Source organism: Primulina huaijiensis, chromosome 15, assembly GCF_012295235.1.
Source record: "Primulina huaijiensis isolate GDHJ02 chromosome 15, ASM1229523v2, whole genome shotgun sequence".
Lineage (NCBI taxonomy): Eukaryota > Viridiplantae > Streptophyta > Magnoliopsida > Lamiales > Gesneriaceae > Primulina > Primulina huaijiensis.
Window position 1 is genome coordinate 3,491,705 of NC_133320.1, and position 26,698 is coordinate 3,518,402.

General features: G+C 36.2%; 2 protein-coding genes across 5 annotated transcripts; one reads left to right on the plus strand and one right to left on the minus strand.

The window, feature by feature from the left end:
• The first annotated feature begins 3,377 nt into the window (after window positions 1-3,377).
• LOC140959104 (uncharacterized) lies at window positions 3,378-23,856 on the plus strand. Of its 4 annotated transcripts, XR_012171911.1 has the most exons (52): window positions 3,378-3,609; window positions 4,753-5,050; window positions 5,219-5,447; window positions 5,552-5,891; window positions 5,975-6,088; window positions 6,375-6,503; window positions 6,666-6,857; window positions 6,937-7,131; window positions 7,750-7,887; window positions 8,120-8,239; window positions 8,329-8,582; window positions 8,847-8,950; window positions 10,161-10,255; window positions 10,338-10,577; window positions 11,601-11,810; window positions 11,914-11,989; window positions 12,117-12,184; window positions 12,571-12,716; window positions 12,931-13,039; window positions 13,120-13,266; window positions 13,420-13,467; window positions 13,546-13,674; window positions 13,766-14,002; window positions 14,096-14,227; window positions 14,322-14,407; window positions 14,482-14,587; window positions 14,693-14,788; window positions 14,900-15,052; window positions 15,691-15,873; window positions 15,975-16,210; window positions 16,300-16,426; window positions 16,505-16,630; window positions 16,792-16,836; window positions 16,940-17,017; window positions 17,097-17,213; window positions 18,424-18,550; window positions 18,624-18,724; window positions 18,824-18,961; window positions 19,049-19,132; window positions 19,895-20,041; window positions 20,120-20,248; window positions 20,385-20,432; window positions 20,518-20,664; window positions 20,816-20,877; window positions 21,403-21,556; window positions 21,659-21,850; window positions 21,934-22,038; window positions 22,255-22,389; window positions 22,554-22,784; window positions 22,908-23,009; window positions 23,198-23,424; window positions 23,689-23,856. XR_012171911.1 is itself a non-coding variant. In XM_073416862.1 (51 exons), the coding sequence occupies exons 1-51, from the start codon at window positions 3,499-3,501 to the stop codon at window positions 23,345-23,347; spliced, it is 7,266 nt and encodes a 2,421-aa protein (XP_073272963.1). In that variant the 5' UTR covers window positions 3,378-3,498; the 3' UTR covers window positions 23,348-23,530. The 4 variants fall into 4 exon arrangements, 3 of the variants coding, with proteins under 3 accessions (XP_073272963.1, XP_073272964.1, XP_073272965.1); XM_073416862.1 differs by lacking the exon at window positions 23,689-23,856 and having other exon boundaries at window positions 23,198-23,530; XM_073416863.1 differs by lacking the exon at window positions 23,689-23,856 and having other exon boundaries at window positions 16,526-16,630; window positions 23,198-23,530.
• A 1,636-nt stretch (window positions 23,857-25,492) lies between these two features.
• LOC140959105 (zinc finger protein ZAT9-like) lies at window positions 25,493-26,663 on the minus strand. Its single transcript, XM_073416865.1, has one exon. It carries the CDS (start codon window positions 26,497-26,499, stop codon window positions 25,585-25,587), a length of 915 nt encoding a protein of 304 aa, XP_073272966.1. The 5' UTR covers window positions 26,500-26,663; the 3' UTR covers window positions 25,493-25,584.
• Window positions 26,664-26,698: the final 35 nt, after the last annotated feature.

The window sequence follows — 26,698 nt, forward strand, 5'->3', positions numbered from 1 at the left end:
CTCCAAAATTTTCGATTTTGACATTCTCTTACTTTTCTTGACTCGAGCCTATCCTATAGCATCATATAAGATTATATTTGACTTCTAATATTTTTCTTAGACGTAACCCGAGCCTTTCGATTTATTAACTTAATGACTAAACCGTGAAGCGTTTTAAACCCGAATACATTCAAAACTTAATATTTTCATCCCAAATTTTAAACATAAGCTTTTCATCCCTAAACTACCCCAGTGAACCACAAACCAACCCCATTGGACCACGAACCAATCCCCGTGAACCACGGTTCGAACCACTTTTCTTTCCTTAGTCAAAACCGAACCCTAACCTCCCTCTACATGTCACGGCTCTACACTAACCCGAGCCACCTTGGACCACGGCTGCACCAAACCATGTCCCGAACCCGAGCCATCCTCCCTAGCTAGACCCTATTAGACCAACCTAGCCAAATAAAATCAGACGCGCGCCCAACCCCATACCGTGAACTTTTTTTGATCACCTAGGACTCGTGCACCGCCTATCATCATCGATCCACGAGTATAGCTTTTCATGGACTCCTCCTAACCTCTAAAACAAGCTGCGCACAGGGCCATGACTATGGCTGGCCGAGCTCTAGTGCAGCAGCCTCTAACCACAGCCCTTCATCCCAAGTAACCCTTAAAAACCCTAACCACTTCGAGCTCTTCCATGCACAACCCCTCGAGCCTCTGTTCAGCAATCGTCTCCTGCTTAAACGAACCTTTTTCTAGCCCTTAAAACTCTCCTAATGGCAGCATGTCCCTTAGAAATCGTAGCGAGACTCAACATGCGTAAAAACTTCAAAAACCATGAAAAATATTCATCTAATCGTCAAATAATTTGATCAATATAATTTTCATGCATTAAAACATAAAACATACATAATATAAATTGAATGGTGCAAAAATAAAAGTTTAGAAACGCGCCTTTGCATTAAAAACACTCGAATATACGAGTATCATTGCGGGATAGACGGAGGCCAATCGGAGCGACGTTTGCGGCTGTTTTTCTTGCTCGAAAATGACGTAAAACTTTAGGAATACACGTGGTAGTGTGATCGTTGATGGTAGAAGACAAGATGGTGCGAAAAATCCTTGTTTCCTAAGCTTGAGAACAGCACGGCTGTTTGTATGTTTACTATGTGTGTGTGTTACGTGAATTGTGTGCGTGAGTTTTCTTTTGCGATTAGTTTAGGTTAGTCTATGGTTAAATAAATCTCTAATAAATAATCTAAATATTAGTTAGGTAATTAAATTATCCACAACTTTTATTTAAAATTTAAATACCATGATCAAGATAAAACTCCAATTTAAAATATTTATATTTATATTTTCAAAAATTCCCATTTAAAAAAACCTTAATTCCGCTTAGATACTAATTAAAAAAATTAATTAAGACATAAAAATCATTATAAAATATTTCACAACAATTTCAAGGATTAATTCCTAAATTTTCAAAAATTTACAATTTAAACGCTTAAAATATTTTAAATCGTCTAATGAATTAAATTCGACTTTAAAATGATAAAGTTCATAAATCATTTAAAATAAATAATTTATTGGCTTAAAATAAAAATATAACTTTTAATCTTATCACGTTAGTCGACTCCGATCTCATTTCCCTGGTTCGACGTCGAATATTCGTCTGAAAAGAATATTCGCCTGAAAATCTTTAAATTATGCAATCGAGCAAAATTACACGATTAATCATTTAGTCACTTAAAATTTATCATTCATGCATCCAAATTTAAAATATTTTAGCAATTTAATAATTTTCATGCATGCGATCTACGTGTACTGATTTTTAGGCGTTACATAAATACATACATATATATAGATAAATTTTTATCATAAAATCAATTTATGTAAATTTACAGAGTCATCTATGAATATAAAGTTGCAGTTTTGTAAGTCAGTACTTGTTCTCACTTATGGTCCTTCTCTATTGGAGTGTTGACATCAGATATGTCAACAATGCATGACACTACAATTGTAATGGTCAATGTCGATTTGTCCATTTTTGGTTTCACGTAATTAATTTAAAATGTCATGTCAGCATTCTGCTAAAATAATTAATATAAATCAGAATAATCAACAAGTTACACAAGAAAATGTAACTTGAAAATTTACATAACTGAAAATGAAAAATTATCAATTTACTAGACTAAAATTATAATTTTTTAACGTTAAATTTGTATGCAATATATGTTTAGGGGACAAAGGATTTTGGTTGTTCTTATGTAAGTTTTCAACTTTAAACTTGAAGAATAAGCATGTTAATGTTTGATTAGCACAAGTAACTCCTAAATAACGTGACCATGAAGCACTTAAGTTCTGTTATAATAATTATACAATATACGAAAGGAAATAACTATTTAATATTATTTGAATATGCTATGTATGAATTACGTGCAAGCATGCATTATGTGAATCCTCGATGATATGCAAATTATGTTGCTTTTGATGACTATTAAAGTAGACACAAAAACTTTTGTGAGACGGTCTCACGGATCAATTTCGTGAGTCAAATATCTTATTTGGGTCATCCATGAAAAAATATTAGTTTTTATGCTAAGAGTATTACTTTTTATTGTGAATATCGGTAGGATTGACCCGTCTCACAAAAAAATTCGTGAGACCGTCTCACAAGAGATTTACTCTAAAGTAGAATACGTCTATTGTGATATGAACTCAGATATCAATTCATGAAACAAGTCAATCCGGTCTATATATAGAGTGAAAAGTACTGATAATTTTTTTACGTAAAAAATAATATTTTTTTAATGAATTTAGTCATATAAATCAGTCTCATATGAGTTTTGTGATTAAAGTAAAGAACATACACAATATTGTATCACACGTTAATACAATATTTGATATCATTTTATCTGTCACATTTATCATTACGTACGTTAGTTACTCACCACAATGTACCATATCATTTTGAAACACTTATATAAGAATGAAATTGATTTTTTTTTTTTGTGAAATTTGTTTGTACAACATTCTTCTTAATTTGTCTGATTATGCATATGAGACAGATGAAATATATAATATATAATTACTAAAAGTGGATCAATCAAACTAAAAAATGTATTATTCTATCATCCAAACTCATGCAAGCTAAGTGCAAACCAAACACAGTCATTCCTAGAAATGTCAATGCAATGCATCGATCACATTGAAGAAGTCGAAGAAAAAGCAAAAAATAGGCATGCAAAACATAGAGAATAAATTCAATAGTCTGTCTCGATTATGAATTTTCTATAATTTAAGGGTCCGAAATGCTAATACGAACAACAGCAGTATCCATTTATGGAGTGCGTGGTCCCCAGTGTATAAAAATTCGCCCCGACCATTTCACCTCACTCAACGCTATCGCTATTGTCTTAAGCACAGTCCTGTGTTCTGCGAACCCTAGCTTTCCATTATTCGAGCTAAATTCACTAAAAAAAATCGCAGTATTGCGAGATTCTGTTCCAAATGATTCCGCTGTCAACGAAATTGTCCGGTCATATTCGGTTTCTCATCCAGAGTTTGGATGACTCCGACTCGGGCTCCGACTTCGAATCAATTTTCCTAGAGCTTTGCGAGGTATGATCACGTTTATGCAGATGCTCTGAGTGTTTTATCGTGTATGGATGAATCGCCCATTGTCGATGTTTCAATTAGGTGATCCAACTCGTTAATCTTTAGTTGGATGAGGTATTGATCTTGCAGTTGAGTGGGATTTAGACGACTGAGTTTTATGTGAGAGTATCAAGCTGTCTTGCTCTTTTTGAATTTGAAGTTGTTTGTTTATTGGCATGAAATGGTGTTTTATGGGGATGATTTGTTTGATTTTCGTGTTTAATGTAAAGATATATTCAACATATTTGCAAGAGAAGTGATTGATGTTCGCTTTTATATGATTACTCGTGTGAGTAAACTTACGAAAAATGCTCGTGCTTTCTTTGATTTCATTTTATTTTTTCGAAATTTTACTTGAATGAGATTTGATTACTTTGTATCTCATGATTTGGATTTTAGAGCGAACGGCAGTGAGCTAGTTTTTTTGACACATCTGTTTTGAGAGAATTTGTTTTCATTATGACAAGTGTGGATACTTTTGGGAAAATTCTCAAGCCAAGTTGAAAGACAAACAGAATTCTTGTCCATCATATCTTCGTCTTTGGTCTATATAACCTCAGGTCCAACTGATACATATCTTCTCGAAGTAGTAACGATTTGTCAACAAATTAACCAAAATCAGGAGAATCGGAAAACTAGTTATCGTGACAGCACTTGTTTGTGATGAATTTATTTACTTACAAAAAATCAGTTTGTGATGAATGTTATGATGCGATTTTTGTCTACTTTTTTAGCTTTCTTGGTTGTCATTTTCTAGCGGTATCTTCCAGAAGCAAATGATGATTATCATTCTGCGTTTATTAGTAGTTGTTACAGGTGAAGCCAATGCGCCTCAGAGGGTTTTCAGGCACAACCCTTGCGAAAGGCGTGCGGCCTTTTGCAGGTCGCACATTAAAAATTGAGGCCCACACACTCTTTTCTTTAAAAATAAAAAACCGCTTTGTCAACCCACTTACCTAAAGACCGGAACTCTTTAATTAATTAATTAACCCTGCATGCATGTTGGAGTCCTTTTTATTCCTACTTTTGCTCCATGCGACCCCCTTGTGCTTCATGTCGTTGTATTCAAGTCGTGGGCTATCATTCTGACTATGCTACATGTTGCAGTGTACTTCACATGGAATCGAAGGAAGCATATTGCTACTCCAAATCTGTTTGGATCACTTGCATATTTATCAGAAAGATTCGAACAATATGGAGATGCATCCAATATTTGCTTCACTGTTTAAACATATTATGGATAAACCTAATTTCAGTACAGTCTTCTGTCAATCATTGAGTACTGCAACTATAAACGGGGAATATCTGCAGAATCTTTCTGACGGACTGCACTTATTGCCATTAGATAAAATTGGAATGGGCCTTGCTCTGTCTGATTCAGAAAACCTTGAGACCAGAATGTGCGGTTAGTACTTTCTCTGCTTAGCCACCTGGATACGAGCGTTAAAATTATTTGGTTGTGGAAGTGGTCTTGAATCTTAACAACTGAAGATTACAGTAAATAAAGCTGTTGAGCTTAACCTGCTTTTCATTGTGCATTAAAGTAGTTCCATTTTTGTCGATTGTATCGCAGGGAAAAACTTTTGCATGAGTCAGATTGCAGAATTGAGTGCCAATCCCATGGCTTCAGATTCTTCTGAGCTAATTCAGCAAATTCTGGTGTTTCTCAGTCAATCCGAAGGTCTATCTAAGTATGTAGATTCGTTCATGCAAATGTTATCTCTTGTGCAGTTGGAGGAGGGAGCCCAATTTATCTTAGCCCCTTTCCTTTCTGATGAATTGCGTGACGAAAATTTCTTCAGGTACTTTATTTGGGAGACTTGGTGTCAAAACCTCTCATAGCTGATTTGCTAGTGTGTGAGCTGTAAAAACAACCTTTCTCACTTCTCTTGTTTATGTAATGCAGGCATTTGGATTTATTCAACGAAGGCGATGAAGATGATTTTGACGCCATTCTAGCAGAAATGGAGAAGGAAAGTAGCATGGCTGATATGATGAACGAATTAGGCTATGGATGCACTGCCAATGTCTCACAATGCAAAGAAATGTTGTCTTTATTCTTGCCTCTTTCTGATGTCACTATTGCGAAGATACTTGGTACAATTGCCCGAACTTACGCAGGTCTTGATGACAGTCAAAATGTGTTTTCTACATTTTGTTCCGCGCTTGGGGTTAGTATTGGTTTGGAGCAACCGTCTCTGAACTCTTGGAATGTAGATGTACTAGTGGATTCAATAAAGCAGCTCGTAAGTTCTGTACTATGTTTCACATCAGTGTAGTGTATTTAATTGATTCATCGCATGGTTTTTAGTTCTAATTTTTGTCACAGTCTCCTGGAATTAACTGGATAAATGTCATGGAGAAGCTGGATCACGAGAATTTTTATATCCCTAATGAGACAGCATTTTCCTTTTTTATGTCCGTGTATAAATATGCATGCCAGGTATGCCTCCTCACTTGTCTTACTGTTTTTGATTCCCATCTTCCATGTGAAATCAAACAATACTATCTTTATGAAGTTGATGCTCTTTCGTGAAATATTCATTTGTTTTGCTAAACACAAGGTTCACATGTATGGATATATAGCATCTTTTCAGCGTAGAAGATCCCTTTTTACTCACTACGAGAAATGTTTATAATCGCCTTTACAAAAAGGAAACAATAAAACTAAAATCAAACCCACTCTGAATCCTAACCAACTATGATTTACGTGTAACTTGATTTTTCAGGATCCATTTCCTCTTCATGCCATTTGTGGCTTTATTTGGAAGAATGTCGAGGGTCAGCTATCATTCTTAAAGTATGCCATCTCAATGCCACCTGAAGTGTTTACATTTGCACATTCTGAGAGGCAAATGGTATCTTTTCTTTAGTATCCAGTTACTACATGCCACGTATTCTTTACTTTTTCTTCAAGAGCTTGCAATGTGTAAATTATTGAATCTGACCCATGAATATTAGCTTAAAAGTGGATACAAATTTGTGATAACTAATTGTTAAAAATCCTTTTTCTTATACAGGCCTACAATGATGTTGTGACAGGGCATAAGTTTCAATCTGGTCAGTTCAATCATGCTTGGACCTGCCACGACCTCCTCGAGGTGTTATGCCAACTAGCTGAGAGGGGCCATGCAATTTTTGTGCGATCTGCTATTAAGAATCCTCTTAACCACTGCCCTGAAGTTTTGCTTCTTGGGATGGCCCGTGTGAATGTACTTCATCTTGAATGAACTGTTATTTTTTGTTCTGCCTTTTGTTGTGTAACTCATTATGTAACCCCTGATATTGCAGACGGCATATAATCTTATCCAGCATGAAGTGTCTTCTGCTGTTCTTCCTATGCTACTAAAAAATGTTTTGGGAAACGATTTAATACTTCATCTGTGGCATGACAACCCAAACATGTTATTGCGAGGATTCGTAGATGCCACAAACATTGATCCTGACAACTATAGTAGGATTCTGGATGCTTGCCAGGAATTAAAGGTAGATTTTTTCACTTAAATTTGTTCCACAACATTCTAATTCACAATAAACTTCCATTAGTTCTGCACTCGAAGGATGGTGATGTTTGATGCAATAACAGGCAAACCTTGTTCACATTATTGATTACCAATGCCTCTTAAGGGCTTCCATGTGGTCCCTCAGATTTCTTCCATCTGGTTCCTGGTTGGGATCTAGTCGACTTTTTTTATTAATATTTGTCACTTTAACTGCTGATTAGCTTGTTAGTTTTTGTTTAATTTCATTTTCAGTCATTTCCTCAGATTTTAATTCCTATATGTTGAATGCAATTTATACTACCAACTGGCTGGTTTCTCTTTTTAATATAGTGCTTCAATGCACATTTATGCCATCTGAGAATTGCTGGTACTGCCCTGTTATTCTGTTACCACAATATCGTATCTTCCACCACATGTTACCACAGGGTTCCTACAAGTAGTTATTAAGTTTTTTTTATTTGTTGGATTGTGAAATATCTTTCCTTCTGTAAGCAGACACTCGAGATCAAACTCCCATGAATAAAGTGATGTTTTTTTTGTTTTTCATTATTGTTTAGTAGCAATTATTGTTAGTTGATGTTTCTTCTTAACTTTGTTACAGATCCTATCTTCGGTATTGGATATGATTCCTTCTTATTTTGGAATTCGACTGGCTACCCTTGCTTCTAGAAAAGAATTCATGGATCTTGAGAACTGGTTGGACGATAAATTAGTTGCATACAAAGACGCTTTCTATGAGGTAAATCCCTTTTTGTCTTAATAACACTTGTGCATCCAGCACTCGTGAGCAAAGTATCTCTTGAGAACTTTAAAGGAATAATGAACTTGAAACGATCTTGACAAATCTGCTACCAGTAACATAATGCTGACGTGGCTATCTGTCACTGATAGTCTTGTACTTCTTGTTTTTAGATGTCTGGAGTGATATAGAATAACTGTTAGTAAATAGAAATTGTATGCATGCTTTTTAGGAGTGCCTCAAGTTTCTAAAGGAGGTTCAGCTCGGAGCTCAGGATGTTTCTTCTAATCGCTTTCACCCCACTGGCGCTCTTGTGAATACTTATTTGGATGCATATCCCTCTTTCTTAAAGGTTTGGAAGTCGCGCTCTTCCCGCTTACTTTTGTGTAGCCAACTTAATAATCTTAATTGGCCTTAGCTATTTACATGCTTGAACGGCAGGTCCTTCGGTCTCATGTTGGTGTCATTTCGTCCAGTCATTTGTCTGAGGAAATGGAAAAATTGCATTCCACTTCCATGCTTGGTAATACACGACTTAAAGAGGATGGGACTGCTGACTCTACCTCTTCTGATAGTTATGCTGATGATATTGAGAAAGAAGCAAATTCATATTTCCATCAAATGTTTTCGGGTCTACTGGCAATTGATGCGATTATTCAAATGCTTACTCGTTTCAAGGAATCTCCGGAGAGAAGGTTAATTTCCAACCAAGATATCTGTCTTTATTTTTACCTAAATCAAATGTGCAATTCCTTCTAATCTCAACTGGTTGATAATTGAGACAATATGCTTATGAGCCTAGATTTTTTGCTTTGTTGGTTTATTTTGGTTATTCATAAGCTGCCTTCTAGATTCTCAAATGATACATTGATAGGAGGATTATGTCGCCAATTTGTTATAGCCTTTGCAAATGCAATTAAAAGTTGAGGCTCAATTGAGAAAGCTGTTATCTGTAACAGGGAACAATTGATTTTTGAGTGCATGATTGCTAATCTATTCGAGGAGTACAAGTTCTTTTCCAAATACCCTGAAAGGCAGTTGAAAATCGCCGCTGGTCTTTTTGGTGAGTCATATTTTACATTTTTTTACCTTTACCATGTTACTTATTTTTGCTAGTTTTCCGTGTCATGTTTTTGGTTTTCATTTTGTTAATAGGCACTAATTCCTTGTGACAAATGGAGATATCATAATGTATTAGGCATCATTTAATTTTTTCATTCTAGTTTGGATGGGTGATTGTCGGATGAATATCATTAGGTTATCCTTGTGTGTTTTCATCCATATTTTTTTGCTAACCTGATTGCTTAAACACAGCTTTTATGATTTTTTTTCAAAGTTGGTTCGGCATGGCCACATTAGTTGTTTTTTACTTATTGAAATGTGAAAAATTGCTGGAGGTAAGGCCTTATTACATTTGTGACATTCTTGGGCAAAGGAGACTGGCTCTTCAACAAGGCATCTCCATCTGTTTGGTGGGTTTTTCCATAAAGTCGGCACCGATTTCAGATATTCTTCATTTTCACATTGACCGAAAAATGGACTCCAATTCAATGCATAAATTCATAGTTTAGAGCCAGGCAAAATGATGAGACATGAATGGTTAACACAACTTAGCAGTTGTAAGTTTAACTGTGTAACCTGACCAAACTTGGGTTGCATTACATGAACTGAGATAAAAAAACTGACGGAAGCTATATGTATTCCATTGGTGGAACTGAAATTATTGGACCTTGCTATTGAGTGACTTTGAAATGGTTGCCCTGATTTCTTGTTTAGGGGAAAGTTGAACCTCTATTGAACTCAATTTTATAGGCTAGACAGACTCTTCAACTCACTAATGTGCATAAACTCGTCCATATATATTTAATTTGTGTTTGTGAATTGTGATTGCTTGCTTAACTAGCTTACTCAAAGTTGTTCCCTTGTTTCCTAAAATTTGTGGCTGGCGCAACTTAAGGTGCTGCTCCTTGTTGGATGTTATACCACCTTTGATGTGTTCTCTGAGTTTTCAGCTGATTGTCCATATTTATATGGAGTTTTTGGCATACCAAGTGCAACACTGAAATCTTTACTTTGCCGTTATAATGATCATAAATTTGAAAATGTTTGCACTTGATTAAACCACCTACTTTTTTTTATGCAAATTTATGTACTTAGTTATTTGGCTTTCCTGTCATGCCGTAGTCCTTTTGTATGTTTATTATGGAGATTTCTCTATTCAGGGTTCTGAGCTGTTATTTGAAATAGATCTTGATATGGAATTCTCTTTCCAGGGTCACTCATCAAGCATCAACTTGTGACACATCTCACACTCGGTATCGCTTTACGAGCTGTTTTAGATGCTCTGCGGAAACCTGCAGATTCAAAAGTTTGTATATGTTATTCGTCTTATTTTTGTCATTGTTTTATTTGTAAACTGACCAATGGCTTTTATTTCTTACATGATGTAGATGTTTGTTTTTGGGACCAAGGCACTGGAACAGTTTGTTGACCGCCTCATAGAGTGGCCACAGTACTGCAATCATATTCTACAAATATCTCATTTGCGTGTTACGAATGCGGACCTTGTTACCTTTATTGAGAGGGCACTCGCTAGGATTTCAGCGGCTCATACTGACCAAGACATTGTCAATAATGACACTACTGATCTTCATCATGGTCCTATCCAGCCATCTTCTACTAATGTGGAGGTAGCGTATTTTATTACTCTGTTACATGCTCTGAAATTACACAGAGAACATTTCAAGCTTGTTTCAAGGATCAAATATGATAGGTGAACTACTCGATGACATTGATGAAGTTGCAGTCAATGCTAAAACTGCCAATCGGAAAACTTGAGTCATAATTTTTCAGTTGACTTTTCTCCAAAAAGTGCGTATCAAATAATTTTATCATTTTTACTTGTGATGATGCGATATTGGTGCAAATTTATTAGTAGAACTAGTGCTTTTGATTAGTTCAGTTAACATTTGTAGATATTCCTCAACGGAAATGCACTTCATTATGGCCCCTCTTAAGACTTGCATTTCAAATGCCTATCTTGCTGGTTATGGGACCTTTATTTCCCCTCCAGGAATTGCATTTCAAATGCATGTACGCTGGTTATGTCACCTTTATTTTGTTGTTTAATGATTACTGGTGTTGGTCTTCTCACTCCTTTGGTAGTTAAATTACTTAAATACAAACACTGAACTTTGACTTGCTTTTGTAGGAATTGGAGTGCTTCTTTGCATTAAGTTGTAACAACTATCATTCTACTGATAATTTTTTAGGCTGAAAATCTTATGCCTTGCTCATAATGTTAATTCTGCTATGTTATTACAACTACATCCGCAGTCTTCTCCTTATTCTTGTGTTTGCCACTTTGGAGTCCATGACAATGGATTTATATCCATTTTCTCTTCTCTCTTTTTGTGGTTGCTCGTGTCTCATTCTTACTTTGTGCTATAAATTTCATATCACAATGTTTGTAGGAAAAGCTGTTAAATTTTGGTTATTGTTACACATTATTTTACCTGTTGAGTCGGTTGAACTGAATGATGATTAAGTCAGGTGAAACTATTTTGAAGAGATGAATTTTTTTTTTTGGAATTTTCTATGCAATTTTTCTATTATTGATGGAATTTTCACAAGACTTTATGTATTGTTGAAGTTAAAACTGTCAACCACACTTATTTTTTTGGCTGCGAGTTATATTCTGTTTCATTTTTCAGACTCCGAGCTCGTCTTTTTTGTCATCTGGACTGGGAGGTTCACAGACTGGGCCGTCAGTCGTCCCTACAGTCCAACTTCCCCAAAGATCTACAAGCTCTTTAGATGAGAGAAAACTTCCTGTGGCACTGTCTAATTACCTAAAGCCAGCACAATCAACTGCCGGGCAGCCTGCTGTTGCTCCTTCAAGTGATGCAGCTGGCATTCAAAAGGCAAGCGATATAATTTCTCATCTACTATTTCCATGGATATAATGGGTGCTTTTTGTTTCCTTGTAGTTTTATTTGAGCTAAACTATATTGGCTAAACTTGCAGTCTCAGAGTTCTCTCGGTGCATTAACGCATGCTTCCTCTCCTGGTTTTCCACGTTCATCTCGATCTACCTCAGCAAGTATATTTATCCCTCTTGGAGCATGCAATATCTACTTTGGATTATATGTTGTAAATATGTGTTGGTTGACATCTATCACAGCCTTCTAAGCTTAGTATCTTTAATTCAGTGTTTATTCGTTGTACAGGGTTTGGCTCTGCCTTAAACATTGAAACTCTTATCACGGCAGCAGAGAGAAGAGAAATTCCAATAGAGGTGCATTTTCTTGGTTGTGTTATGGATAGGTTATTTCGGTGAAACTTTTTTCTTGTCGGTATCTCAGTTGTTGCTTATGCGTTTTACCTCTCGTATTTTTCACGGATGATCTCCATCTTTTCATCCAATCTTTTGCTACTTCTTTATTGAGTTTGACCTGTCATTGGATGATTGGATTGTCAATTCTGATTTCTTTCTTTCTTGTCTTGGTGACGAGTTAACTGTCTTTAAATCCATAAGCTATTATCTTGTCGTTGTTTTTAACTGTGTGCACTCTAATATTTCGTCTGCATACTATTTCTCACAACTGTTTTCCTAATAGTTCTATGACCTAGCTTAGTTGGTCCTTTGCAGTTCTTGATTATTTCTACTTTTATTTTGAACAGACTCCTGCTTCTGAAATTCAGGATAAGATATCTTTTATCATAAATAACTTGTCTGCTGCCAATATTGAGGCTAAAGCTAAAGAATTTACTGAGATTCTGAATGAGCGTTATTATCCCTGGTTTGCTCAGTATATGGTTATGAAGAGGTGAGAATTTTAATTTACATTCTAATAAATCTTGGGGTATATCTTTATTACTGAGAAACTGAAAACTTGTGTGTGGGGATTTTAGTTGCGAGTAATTTATTCCCTGATTTCCTCCATTTACCTTTTCACCTACGCCATCTGAAATAAGGTAAATTCGAAAATTTTTGTAAGGCAGTTCTAAGTGTTGTATTGATTCTTGTTCCTTTATCGACAGAGCAAGCATTGAGCCAAATTTTCATGATCTGTACTTAAAGTTCCTTGATAAAGTAAATCTGAAGTCTCTGAACAAAGAGGTTGTACAAGCCACTTATGAGAACTGCAAGGTTTGCATCACCCATAGATATATTCTTCATTAATTGTATCCCTTAAATAGTGTTTTTATATGGGCCCTTTTACTTTTCAGGTACTTCTAGGGTCAGAACTTATAAAGTCAAGTTCAGAAGAGCGTTCATTGCTGAAAAATTTAGGAAGCTGGCTTGGGAAGATTACTATTGGGAAGAATCAAGTTTTAAGGGCACGAGAGATTGATCCCAAATCTCTGATTGTGGAGGTATCTTCTTTTTCTTCTGTTTCCTTCTCATGTCAGCATGTGTTTTTAGTCATCTTCTTTGTGACTCTTTTTTGACCTAGATTATTTTGTTCCTTATTGATTTGAAGCTGGTGATTTCATTCTTGTTTATCTAACTATTTACTATTTTGACAGGCGTATGAGAAGGGACTTATGATTGCTGTCATTCCTTTTACATCCAAGGTATCGTTCTTTGATTTTATGCTTGATGTTCACTACATCAGGGTGTTAAGTTGCATTTATCTTGTGGTTGTGCTCCAGATTCTGGAACCATGTTCTAACAGTCTAGCTTATCAACCTCCAAACCCTTGGACAATGGGTATACTTGGATTGCTTGTTGAGATTTATGCAATGCCTAATTTAAAAATAAATCTGAAGTTTGATATCGAGGTAAATCTTATGCATAAATTTTGTGGTATTTTCCCTGAGGGCAAAGTGCTAATATGAACTCTTTCGCTATTTTCTTTTCATTTCCTTTTAGGTCCTGTTCAAGAACCTTGGTGTAGATTTAAAAGAAGTAACACCTACGTCTCTTCTCAAGGACAAAATTCGAGAAGTTGAAGGTAATCCTGATTTTTCGAATAAAGAAGTAGGATCTTCACAACCTCAGATGTTAAATGAGGTGAAGTCTGGAATAATACCTACACTAAACCAAGTTGAGCAACCACTGGATGTTGCTTCACCTCATCCGGGTGCTCATTCACATATCATATCTCAGGCAAGTCTTTGTAGATTGTTACTTAAATTCCATGAAACATGGACACACATTCTTTTTGGATTTTTAAGGTTCTTTTATATTGTGTATTATCAGTATGCGGCTCCTCTTCATACTCTATCTGGCACACTGGCTGATGATGAGAAGCTGACAAGTCCGGGAGTAACAGATCAGCTTTTTTCCGCTCAAGGTCTTCCCCAAGGACAGTCCCAATTTTCAGTTAATCAGGTTTGCTTAAATTTTTAATTCCTGCTTCGATAGCTGGATAGCTGTCGTGGGTAAATATTTATTGACCAGATATATACTATATTCGCTTTCTCAGATTCCTGCACCAGCCTCTAATATGGAACAGCAAGTTGTTATCAATAAAAAGCTCCATGCATTGGGCCTGTACTTGAATTTCCAGAGGTCAGAGAATTTACTCATTGTTCAATTCTACTTCAAAAAATCAGTATGCATGCTTGAATTTTTGTTTGGTTCAGTGTACTTCCAATTGCCATGGATAGAGCTATCACAGAGATAGTGTCCAGCATCGTGCAGCGAAGTGTTTCCATTGCAACTCAGACAACAAAGGAACTTGTTTTGAAGGTTTTCCAATATGAATTATTTCCTTTGTACATCTGAACTATCTATGTTTCAGTGTATGTTCATTCCAAAGTTTCTAAGCAAAAGTTTCTTTCTCTCTAATGGCAGGACTACGCTTTGGAACCTGATGAAACCCTCATACGTAATGCAGCACATTTGATGGTTGCAAGGTTGGCTGGGAGTCTAGCACATGTGACATGCAAGGTAAAGATGCACCTGTCTTACTCTACATGTTACTGGAATCATGATCGTCTGTTTTCCCTAATTATTATTCCTACATTTCATGTGTTTCAAGATTACTTTTGTTGCTGTCAGGAACCTTTGCGTGGTTCCATATCAAGCCAGCTTAGGGGTTTGCTTCAGGGCTTGAGCATATCGAATGAACTTTTAGAGCAAGCGATTCAACTTGTGACCAATGACAATCTGGACCTTGGCTGTGCAGTGATTGAACAAGCTGCCACTGAAAAGGTTAGATGAATTGCTGATCCTTGTAACTACAAAAGTTTCTGAGAATTCCTAGTTTGACATCTTTACTCTGCTTACTTGGTTTGTTTGAGTTTTATTAGTCAATTTTTTTCTTTGAAAACTTGTTTTATTTTTTAATACCTGAGTTGATGAAATATGATGTTTATTCATATTGGCATGTTTTTGTTTCTACTGATAAAAGTTATGTCTAGAATGCTATATATTGTTGTTTCATTTTTCTGATGGATATCATGGACTAGAAACTTTTGTACAAGAACGTTGTTCAACCTTGAGCAAAGAGCGAAACATGGGGGTGAATAGGTGGGAAGTTATGGTGGGAGTAAATGAACAAAATTTTTCAATATAGCAAAAAACATGGTAGATGCTAAAAAGACTAATTCTTGGACTTTGTTTTGTTTTGATGTGGTTCCAATATTATAAGCCGAAGCTGGCTGTCATGGGTTGGTTCTCTCATTGATATACGGGAGCGACTCACTATTCACGTTCGGCAAATAATGATAGCATGAATTATGAATTAGTATTATAACTTCAATACTTCTTGCACAATAGTAATTTTTTCGATTGGAATTGACTTATTTTGTTGCTGTTGTTTCCTTGTTGCATCATAATCCCATTGGTAGGCAATTCAAACTATTGATGGGGAAATTGCCCAGCAACTCACTATCAGGAGGAAACATAGAGAGGGTGCTGGTCTTACATATTTTGACTCTAGCCTGTATGCCCAAGGTCAAATGGGTGTTTTGCCGGACGCCCTTCGCCCTAAACCTGGACGCCTTTCACACTCACAGCAGCGTGTTTATGAGGTGGATTGCTTTCGCGCATGCCTCAGAAAATCAATCAAATTGGTTCACATGGGAATTGGATTATACTGAATGATGAATCCCTTTGTGTTAATTTTGAATAGGATTTTGCTCGGTTACCGTGGCAGAATTGGTCCAGTCAGGGTTCAAACGCAGTACCTGTGGTTCCCATTGCTTCATCTGGCAGTGGGGGACTCTCTCGACAATTTGCATCCGCATCTGACCAAATAACTGCTGGCATTTACACATCTGGCATTGCAAATGCAGGAATTAGTGTCATTCCCCAGAATCTGAAAATTGGTTATGAGGAGTTAGACGCCAATGCATCCCATCTTCCTAGGTTTAATTTATTTTTATTCCTTTTTATTTTTTGTTATTATCTTTGAATTAAAGAACTCATTTACTTCCCCACTTATGAGGATGTTTCAGTGTTTCTTCCACTCATATTGCAACTGTTGATACTCCTGCTTCGCAAAGTCTTGAAAATGATGTTTCTTCGTTCCCCCTCACTTCTACACCTGAATTGCATTTGACAGGACCTTCTAATTATTTAAAAGTGAGTGATATTTTTATGCAAGTGTTATTGCTACTGTTGTGAAATTTCCACTCCTTATGTGGGATTCTACATCTGCAGGAACCAGTGGCTTCGGTGCAGTCTGTTATTCCAACTTTGGCATCAGATCGTCTTGGAAGCAATGTTTTGGAGCCTTTATTAACCACAGGTGATGCGCTGGATAAGTACCAGACTATTTCAGAGAAGGTAAATTTGCTATTCTAAATTTTCTTCTTGTAATGTATTTGGTATCAGTATCATGACTCTATTTTTAATGTTAAAATATTAAGTGTTACAAGTAACAGAAAGGATTTAATATGATATGCTTTGATTTATTAATAATGCTCTCTACGTTGGTCCTTTTTCAGCTTGAAAATCTAATGAGTAGTGATGCCAAGGAGGCAGAAATCGAGGTAGTTACCTAACCCATGTATTTGTTGTAAATTTGTTTCGTCAAAGCAATTTTATATTTACGATTCAGATTCTTTACCAGAGTGTACCCATTTTTGTTTGCAGGGAGTTATAGCTGAGGTTCCCGCTGTTATCCTCAGGTGCATAAGCCGAGACGAGGCAGCTTTGGCAGTTGCCCAAAAGGTGTGATTTTATGGAGTCTTATTTGATTGATACCTGAAAAAAGAAAATATTTACATGTTAACTCCTACTAATTGTGTAGGCTTTCAAGGGCTTATATGAAAAGGCAGCAAACAGAGCTTATGTCAGTGCTCATCTAGCAATCTTGGCTGCCATTCGTGATGTTAGCAAGCTTGTTGTGAAGGAGCTCACTAGTTGGGTATGCCATTAGATTTTGAGTTACAGTTGATTAAATTTGATCTTCTTTCTGGATACCTTGGAATTGGTAATTATTCTTGTGCGGTATTTTGGTATAGTTTTTGCGTGTTTGGACTAATTGGATTTGACAAATGCTGGTTCTAGAGTTTAGTTTATATTTTGAAATTGTTCTATTTTGGTACTTGATTATTTTGACGTCAAACTTGAAAGTTGTATTGACCTTGTTTTGATATTCTTACCACAATATTTTCCAGCCCCGTAAATAAATTTAAACCTTAGTAGGGTATTATATTGATATGTTCATTACTTTTTATTCAACCGTTCATCACTTCCAAAGACGACTCTATTGTTATCTTATGTTATAACCCGAAGTATTAGATTTCGAGTTTTTAGAATATCTTATATCATGATTTGGTAACATTTATTAGACAATATTGAACATACATTTTATTTTCGCAAAACAGTTCTTTGACATTATTGATCTAAATGACTTTCTCTAAAACCCACAATGAATCTGACAAAACAAATACTGCCCCATGCCCTCTTACATCGTTATACAGTAGGATATTAAGGATTTAAATGAAAAACCTTCAGTTTAATGCCGCAATTTAATCCCAATTTATTTGTAGTACGTACATTGATCATAATGATGTGAAATAATAGAGATAAGAAGCCAATGTAAAATTGCAGCGATTTTCTTTAACTTAAGTTTGCTCATCATTTGGAAAAAGTATGGATCTATGAACTGTTCTGTTTCTTTGTTTAGATGCTACAATCCATTGGTCCCTCTTGTTATGGAAAATGAAATGAGTGAGTGAGTTTGTGCCTGTGTCTGTGGTTGGTGGGATTTTGTTATTTGGTGAATATATGAAAAAGCTACGGTATGTTTGTTTTTATTTCCCAAAACCAAAAAATATCATTTTTCCTAAATCAAATTCTAACAAATTTTCCCGCCTTTTTCACATTTCCAATATAATTCTTAACTAATTTTTTTTTCTTATTTCCTAAAATATTCTATCATTATATTGCATCATAATCCAAAATATACCGTTTTAATTTTTATTATAATTTGACATCATCTATAATAACGTAATTTTCCCAAAGCAAAGCCAAATATAATTTTTCCCTAAACGAGTTTTTCAGAACTTCCATAATAAAACAAAACATTCTGCAAGTGTTTATTTAAATTTTTTTTTTGTGTGTTTTGACAGGTGATGTACTCTGATGAGGACCGGAAGTTCAGTAAGGATATCACTGTTGGTCTTATTCGCAGTGAATTATTAAATCTTGCTGAATATAACGTCTATATGGCAAAGCTTATTGATGCGGGAAGGAATAGTATGTGTCGAATAGCTTAATTCCACTAGCATTATCAGTGACATCAATGCAACTCACTCTCTTTATCTTGCAGAGGCTGCCACAGAATTTGCCATTTCTCTTATCCAAACAATAGTTGTCAATGATTCTAAAGTGATATCAGAACTACACAATCTTGTTGATGCTCTGGCAAAGGCACTCGTTTGGTCCATTTTTTTGTCTTGCGTACTACATATAACTCATTATGGGATCTCATTATGGGATCCTGACAAATTTTTTTCTTGTACTTTTTAGCTTGCTGCTAGGCCTGGATCTCCCGAATCACTGCAACAGCTAGTTGAGATCGCTAAGAACCCTACTGCAAATCTTACAACCTTGCCTACTGTGATTGTTGGGAAGGAAGACAATATGAGATCATCTAAAGACAAGAAGGTTTTTGAAGTGGTTTTTTTCTCGCTCTTCCTCACCTTCAATAATCAATATTTATCCCTATACATTAAATTTTATGTACTGAAACAGGTCTCTGGGCTACCTGGGTCAAGCAGGGAAGACTACTCGGCCACAGAATTGGTGGAACCAGATCCTGCTGGTCTGCATGAACAGGTGCTAGCCATAATTTGTCTTTTTAAATGATTTTCGCTGAAATACATCAACTTTCGTGATGCTATTCTTTTTTCACCCATTTATTTCTATGTTCAGATGGAAAGTGATGGTGATAATATCCTAGGGTTTGGCAATCAGTCTTCAGAATCATGCTTGCGATCTGTTATAACAGCACAATTGACCTTTGTATTGTCATCCCTACTAGTGTTTCATCTCACTGTCAATTCCATGCTGTTGGCATTAGCATCTTCTTTGTTTGTTGTCCATGGCCAAACTTCTCAGCGTATTATTAATTCCTCCAGTCTCACCTGTAAACCAAAAAATTATCGAGTATTATGTTCAACATTTCCACCATTCAAGTTTCACAGTCTTTTAGATTCAAAACAAGCAAACAAAGCTATTACTCGACCCGTTTCTGCATGCGTGTTTTATGTTTTGCTATCAAGAAAGCTGGTTGTTTTTGGGTTCATGTGTAACTGCGAGGTTGTTTCTGAAGTTTGGCATTTGTTGCGTTCCTTTCTTGTCTTTTGGAACTATTAGCTTTAAACAAATTCTGATATGAAAATCACATGATCTTTTTAATGCATTAGTGACTAGCTTCTTTGAGAAATAAAAGCTAATATTTTATTACACTTTAGAAAGACTTCGGCATAGACTGGCTGACACAAATTCAAATTTTCATAGATTTTTACAATGTGGTACATTTTTTAAGAAAATTTCTAACTTTCGGAGTTTTTTCCTTGGATTATGCTATCTGCATAGGTCTCCATGCTGTTTGCAGAATGGTACCAAATATGTGAACTTCCTGGAGCAAATGATGCAGCTTGCGCTCGTTATGTCTTACACTTACAGCAGAGGGGCCTGCTTAATGGGGATGACACCTCAGAGCATTTTTTCCGCCGGCTCACGGTGAAGTTCCTCTTATTTTCAGTCACAATGTTTATAAATTTTATTAAGAATTTTGAATTCAAGATGCTTCAATTTCAGGAACTTTCAGTGTCACACTGCTTATCTTCTGAGGTGATTAATTCTAGCTCTTCCCAGTCACATTTGGGACAACCTTTGTCATTCCTTGCTATTGACATCTATGCGAAATTGGTCTTCTCAATTCTGAAGGTAAAATTAATTTCTTGGACATTTCAAAATTAATGTTTACGGTTGTACTCTGCTTCATTGACTGTCTTCTCATTTTGTATCACTCGACTTTTCAACTTATTGTGTTTGTTAACTACTATGTCTTGTTATTTTCCAGTTTTTCCCTGTTGATCATGGGCCTAGCAAACTCTCTCTTTTGCTTAAGGTATGCATTTCCCCCTCAGTTGATGAAAAATTCAAATTTTAGTCGCTTATCTAGGTTTAATAGACTCAATTACTGGTTCTCGTAGATTCTTGCTGTGACCGTGAAGTTTATTCAAAAAGATGCTGCAGAGAAGACGTCCTCGTTTAATCCCAGGCCGTATTTTAGGTTGTTTATTAATTGGTTGTTGGATTTGTGTTCCTTGGACCCAGTTTTTGATGGCACAAATTTCCAGGTATTCTGCATTTGGCATGCACCTCATCACTGATTCTAATTGTGAATATTTTGACTTCTGCTTCTGATTGTGGGTATATGACATTAAAATGCTAAACTTCGAGGTTTGTCTGCTGGTTCCGGCTGGATTTAACTCTTAACATTTTACTCAGGTTTTGACTGCTTTAGCAAATGCTTTCCATGCTCTTCAGCCTCTAAAGATTCCAGGGTTCAGGTCTGTTTATTTATTCTACACTGGCATATTTTATGATTCAGTTTATGCACTAGTTTAGAACATGCTTATGAAGAGCGATGGGCGCTGTACAGTAAAAGAAGATCATATAGTTCATGCACAAGGTGCAAGGCATGGTAAAATAGTTGGAGAAAAATTCAACACATGCAACCAATTTGTATTATTTGAAGATAATTGAACAAATACATATTAGATATAACTACTTTGTTTTCAAAGATTTGATTCTTTTATTTCTGCGAAAGGTTGTAAGGATTGACTTGTTGAACTGCTAATGCGATAATATATGGTTTACTTTAAAAAAAAACAAAAAAACAAAAAAATTAGTCTATTAGTGAAATATATGTTTTAAGTTAATGGTCACTTCATTAGTGCTCTTCTGCACATTCTTGGGAAATATGTGTTTAAGTTATCGGTCACTTCATAATTGCTCTTCTGCAAGCTGGTGGGTATAGATTTTACTAAATCATGTGTTTTCTAGTAACGATTAACTTTGTAATTTGCTTTCAGCTTTGCTTGGCTCGAGTTGGTTAGTCATAGAAGTTTCATGCCAAAATTACTCACGGTAAATGCACAGAAGGGATGGCCTTATTTTCATAGACTTCTTGTAGACTTGTTCCAGTTCATGGAGCCATTCCTGAGACTTGCTGACCTGGGAGAGCCGGTAGGTCTGCATATGATAACGATTTACTGTTTTGGTGCTCCTGCTACCGGCAAATGATAATACAGTGNTTTTTTTGTAATTCTTGTTTTTGCTGTCATTCAGATACAATTTCTTTATAAAGGGACACTCAGGGTCTTGTTGGTGCTACTCCACGATTTCCCCGAGTTCCTTTGTGATTATCATTTCAGCTTCTGTGATGTCATTCCACCAAGTTGCATACAGATGCGAAATATAATCCTCAGTGCATTTCCTCGGAATATGAGGTTGCCTGATCCATCTACCCCCAACTTAAAGGTTTGTATCTTATCTTGATCCTTTATGCTTTCTGCTTGGATTGTAGATTAAATTCTGAACTGAGATATAATATATATTTTCAGATTGACCTACTGGCGGAAATCAGTCATACACCACGAATTCTCTCTGAAGTTGATGCAGCTCTTAAAACAAAACAGATCAAGAATGATGTGGATGAGTATCTCAAGGTAAACATGAAAGAAACTGAACACAAAATTTCGAGTCAATATTTATGTGGGAGATTTGACTGTGGGTGGTGTACAAGTATCTATATGCAAGTTGGGAAACAGAGAGGGGCCACCGACTTTTTTTAGTTGTCCACTGATCAGTGTTAAACCAGATATTTCATAAATTCATGCTTCAATATCCATTTTCTTAGTTTTCCTTTGTCCTTGTACGTACAGACAAGGCAACAAGGGTCTTCATTTCTTACTGAGTTGAAGCAGAAGCTTTTGCTTACTCCATCTGAAGGAGCTCGGTCTGGCAGTCGTTACAATGTTCCTCTCATGAACGCTCTTGTCCTTTACGTTGGGATGCAGGTATGCCATTTCTTCCTTTTACGCTTATAAATGCAGGTATAAGCAAGTCGGGAAGAATGTCAATTGAAATGCTCTTTTGTCCTTGTCGTCATACTTGATATATGTATCCCTGCCTACCCATTTTCATTTCAAAGATAAAAAAACCTTCTGGAATTTCACTGTAGGCCATCCAACAGCTGCAATCCAGAGTCCCACCATACACGCAATCCATGGCTAGCATGACCGCATTCTTGGTTAGTGCTGCTCTGGACATTTTCCAGACCTTGATACTCGATCTGGACTCAGAGGGCCGTTACCTGTTCTTGAATGCTATCGGGAACCAGTTGCGCTATCCAAACAACCACACTCATTACTTCTCTTTCATCCTTCTTTACCTGTTTAACGAATCAAATCAGGTGCGTATAGTTTCTGCGCCTTACTTAACAGGGAGAGTCCATTCTTGAATTCAAGTGCTCGGAAAGTGACGACAATATTTGATGATTTGGTGCTAATGAATATATTCGTTTTACATCGAGCAGGAAGCATTTCAAGAGCAAATCACCCGGGTCCTGCTTGAGCGATTAATTGTTAATAGGCCTCATCCTTGGGGACTTCTAATTACGTTTATTGAGCTCATCAAGGTACTTTGTTTATTTGCTGCAGTATATACCACTTGGGTGAACCAAACCTGGTGTGGCTGTGGCCCTCAAAGCTTCACTTTCTTGTCATATATATTTGATTCCTTCCCCCAACCCAAAGAAGTGATTTACCGAATTTTTTACGATGGCTATAACCTGCATTGATCAAATCCCTTCTACCTGTTGAACAGAATCCCCGATACAACTTCTGGAGCCGGTCTTTCACGAGATGTGCACCTGAGATTGAGAAGCTTTTTGAATCGGTGTCAAGATCATGTGGGGGTCCAAAACCAGTCGACGATAGTGTGGTCTCTGGTGGTATACCCGACAATATGCACTAAAGCTTAGTTGTAAATTGTGGAAATCCCATTTGTAAGTAGATGCTACCGTAGTTTCCATGTCTTTAGGTCTCTCCATTTCCCCCTCTTTTTTGATTAAATAAATACTTATCATTTTTCTATGGCCTTAAATACTGAAGATATATTGATGCCACAGTTCAATTATTATTCTTCGTTCGTTATTCACACCTTCATTATGGGGGCCAACTTTCAAATATTCGATTTTTATTTATTAATCATTCTATCAAATAATCTAAAGATTTTTTTAATCCATTAACCCTTTTTTAAAAAAATGTTAGCTTGGTTTTATAAACAATATATATATTCAGACAAATGAGACCAGCTTGGTCTGGATGCTTCATGGCGTGAAATGTCATGATATCATGGAACCTCATAAACCACAAATCGTTGTTTAGCCCAACGAATAAAAACTGAGGCCGATTAATTTAATATTAGTGCAACAGAGAAATTGGGCCTTCGACCCAGCTTACATAATAGCAGCGCAGACTCGTTATATGTGATTTTAGACAACTTGTAGCAGTATTCCAAGTGAATGGGTGCACACGAGCTTACTCGAGCTCGATTCGATATAAATTTTACTCACTCGAGCTCGATTGAGTAATTTATTTCAAACTCGAAAGTCTGAATTCTAACATATAAATATCGAGTTCGATTCGATTTAAATTTTACTCACTCGAGCTCGATTGAGTATTTCATTTCAAACTCGAAAGTCTGAATTCTAACATATAAATATCGAGTTCGGATTTGGATATTCATTGACAAATATCATTATGTGTGTGTGTGTGTGTGTGTGTGTGTGTTAACGTAGCTAGCGAACTACTTGAATACAAATAATAACTCGACTCGATAAAAAAACTCCAGTTACTCGAACTAAAATCGAGCTCTAGTCAAGTTTTGACTTAGTTGGTAACGAACTACTCACAAATAGTTTGGTTAATTTGCACCCCTAAATTTCCAACTAGCAGGCTTTCTTTTTCTTAGTTTTCGTTTTTTCCCAATTTCCATTGTGAAGATCATTCAAAGTAACATAACGCGGATTCATATCATTTTAAGAATATGATTCCCAGATCCTTTTCATTTCTCGAATAATTTGATGGTCCGACGAATTCAAAGTAGTTCTATTTTCAGAAGTTCGATTTTTCAGCTTCTAACGTTGAATTGGTATTTTGGTATACAACATGTCGACTCCGAAATCTCGTTCGAGACTTGGGACATCCTCATTTATTTAAAACATTAGAGATTTATATTTAAAATTTTAACTTATCATTATATATTTTGCATAATTTCCAATTTAAAAAGTCAATAATTGAAAAAAAAACGAGAAATTAGCCTTCAGTCCCCAGCCGTCGATTTTTTTTGTGTTCAGTCCCTGGGTACTTTTTTAGTACCACATTTCCACATGAAGTGTACCATATTTTGTATGACATAGTACCACAATTTTGTGGGTAGGGAGTGAACCCAAAAAAATATTTTGATTAGGGATTTTTCACGGACTTCCCCAAAAAAATCCACCCTTAGACTGATCACGTTCTTGTTGGAATCAATGGCTTCATATTCAAGCAAAGAGGAAAATTTAAAAAAACAAAAAAAAACATTACTTCTGACAATACTTCTTTTCTTTTTCTTTCCCTTGTAGCTAATCCCAAAAGTTAATAGGTATATATATATTATTGGATTCAAAATATATATTATAAGCATGCTTCGTTGAAGCCTAAAGCATAATTTTATATTGGGGGAAAATGAATGTGCATGTATATATTTTACATTGGAGAAAATGAACGAGTCCAAAGTTTTTCGAGGGAAATAATCTTAGATTGTTATAACAAAAATATAAAAGTTTGATCTTTTAAATTCTTTTAATATTAATATTGAAACCAAAAAAAAAATTCTGATTTTTGCATATAAATTGCTCTCAATAAGGTCAACATCGACTTTGACCACTTTCGACCAAATCCTTGCGTTTTACTCCTAACTTCATGCGCTGTCCAATTTCACATTTTAGGACATTAGCTAAAAGGGATACCCCATATGATATGATAAAGAAGTTCGTTTCACCATTTTACAAGTAATAGGTTCGAGTCTTGTGAATAGAAAAACGTAACGTCAAATATATATATTTATATATATAAACAAAATAAAATCAAATATGACATATTTTTGTCAATATAAATTTGATCCACGAAACTACATTGATTAATTGAGTAACTTAAACTAGGATTTTACGTGCCATCATCATCGACTGGTGCAGGGAGATTAAGATCGATGCTCAAAGTTCCGCCAGTTCTTGAGACTGCACCCACAAAATGTGACCTTTTGTGGCCTCCAAGTGCCTGCCCTGAAGCAAACACCCTATCACAGAAAGGGCACTCGTGTACCTTCTCCGCTGCGGCCACCGGACCAGCCGACCCGAGGTTCGATATCGGGTTGGCCTTAATTTTCTTGTGGCTCGCCCTGTGCCCACCAAGTGCCTGATAAGACCTAAACAACTCGTTACATGTCTTGCACCTATACTTCCCTCTAGCTTTACTACCATCTTTTTTCACTTTCACGACATGAGAATATTCTTCTTGATAATCATGTTCGAACCCCTTTTCTTTTTCTTCCCTTTTCCACTTGTCTCTGGACAGCATCATCAAGCAATAAGCGACGTCTTCGTCCTCCGACGTCGTGTCCGAAATCGAGCTCAAGGCCTCGGTCTCCGAGGCGGTTGGGTTCTTGATTTGTAAAAAATGAGTAGTACCCTTCAAATCATCATCATGGGAACCTGAAGCTCTTGAGTTTCTAGCACTTTTCGACCTTCTTCCGACCAAATCTTTCCTCGATGAATCGGTTTCGCTCTCCCAATCTTGAACTTCAACAGAACAGAACTCTGCAGGATCAGCTGAAACCGATCCCTTTTCGAAATTCTGCATCTTCTCTTCTTCATTTCCGGATGACGATCGAGATGAAATGGACAAACACGATCGAAAAGATGGAGAATCTTCGAGATTCTCAAAAGGGTCCTCGTCCTTCTCACGTTTTAATCCCTTTTTTCGTGTGCAGAGATTCATGACATGAGATCTCATGTGCCCTCCAAGAGCTTTTCCATTAGCAAAATTTCTGAAACAAAGCTTGCATCTGTGTGCAGTCTCCATCCAAGAGAAATAATATAAATAGATGAAAAAGGATGCTTTTCTCACACACTAAGTGTGTTTCTGTGTGGTTTTTGGTTCTTGAAAATGTTGGAGTGTCTCTCCAGATACTGAGTGTGTTTCAACGTAAAAGGAGTAGGTGACAAGCATTCTTTCACCCTGGCAATGAATTCACACACACACACACACACACTCATATATA

Excerpts from the sequence above, each read along its gene's own strand:
- LOC140959105 (XM_073416865.1), bottom strand. The coding sequence starts at position 26,499 with ATGGAGACTGCACACAGATGCAAGCTTTGTTTCAGAAATTTTGCTAAT.
- LOC140959104 (XM_073416862.1), top strand. The coding sequence starts at position 3,499 with ATGATTCCGCTGTCAACGAAATTGTCCGGTCATATTCGGTTTCTCATC. Across the intron at positions 20,249-20,384 it reads TGGTCTTCTCAATTCTGAAG|TTTTTCCCTGTTGATCATGG; the intron begins GTAAAATTAATT and ends GTTATTTTCCAG. Across the intron at positions 21,851-21,933 it reads CATCTACCCCCAACTTAAAG|ATTGACCTACTGGCGGAAAT; the intron begins GTTTGTATCTTA and ends ATATATTTTCAG.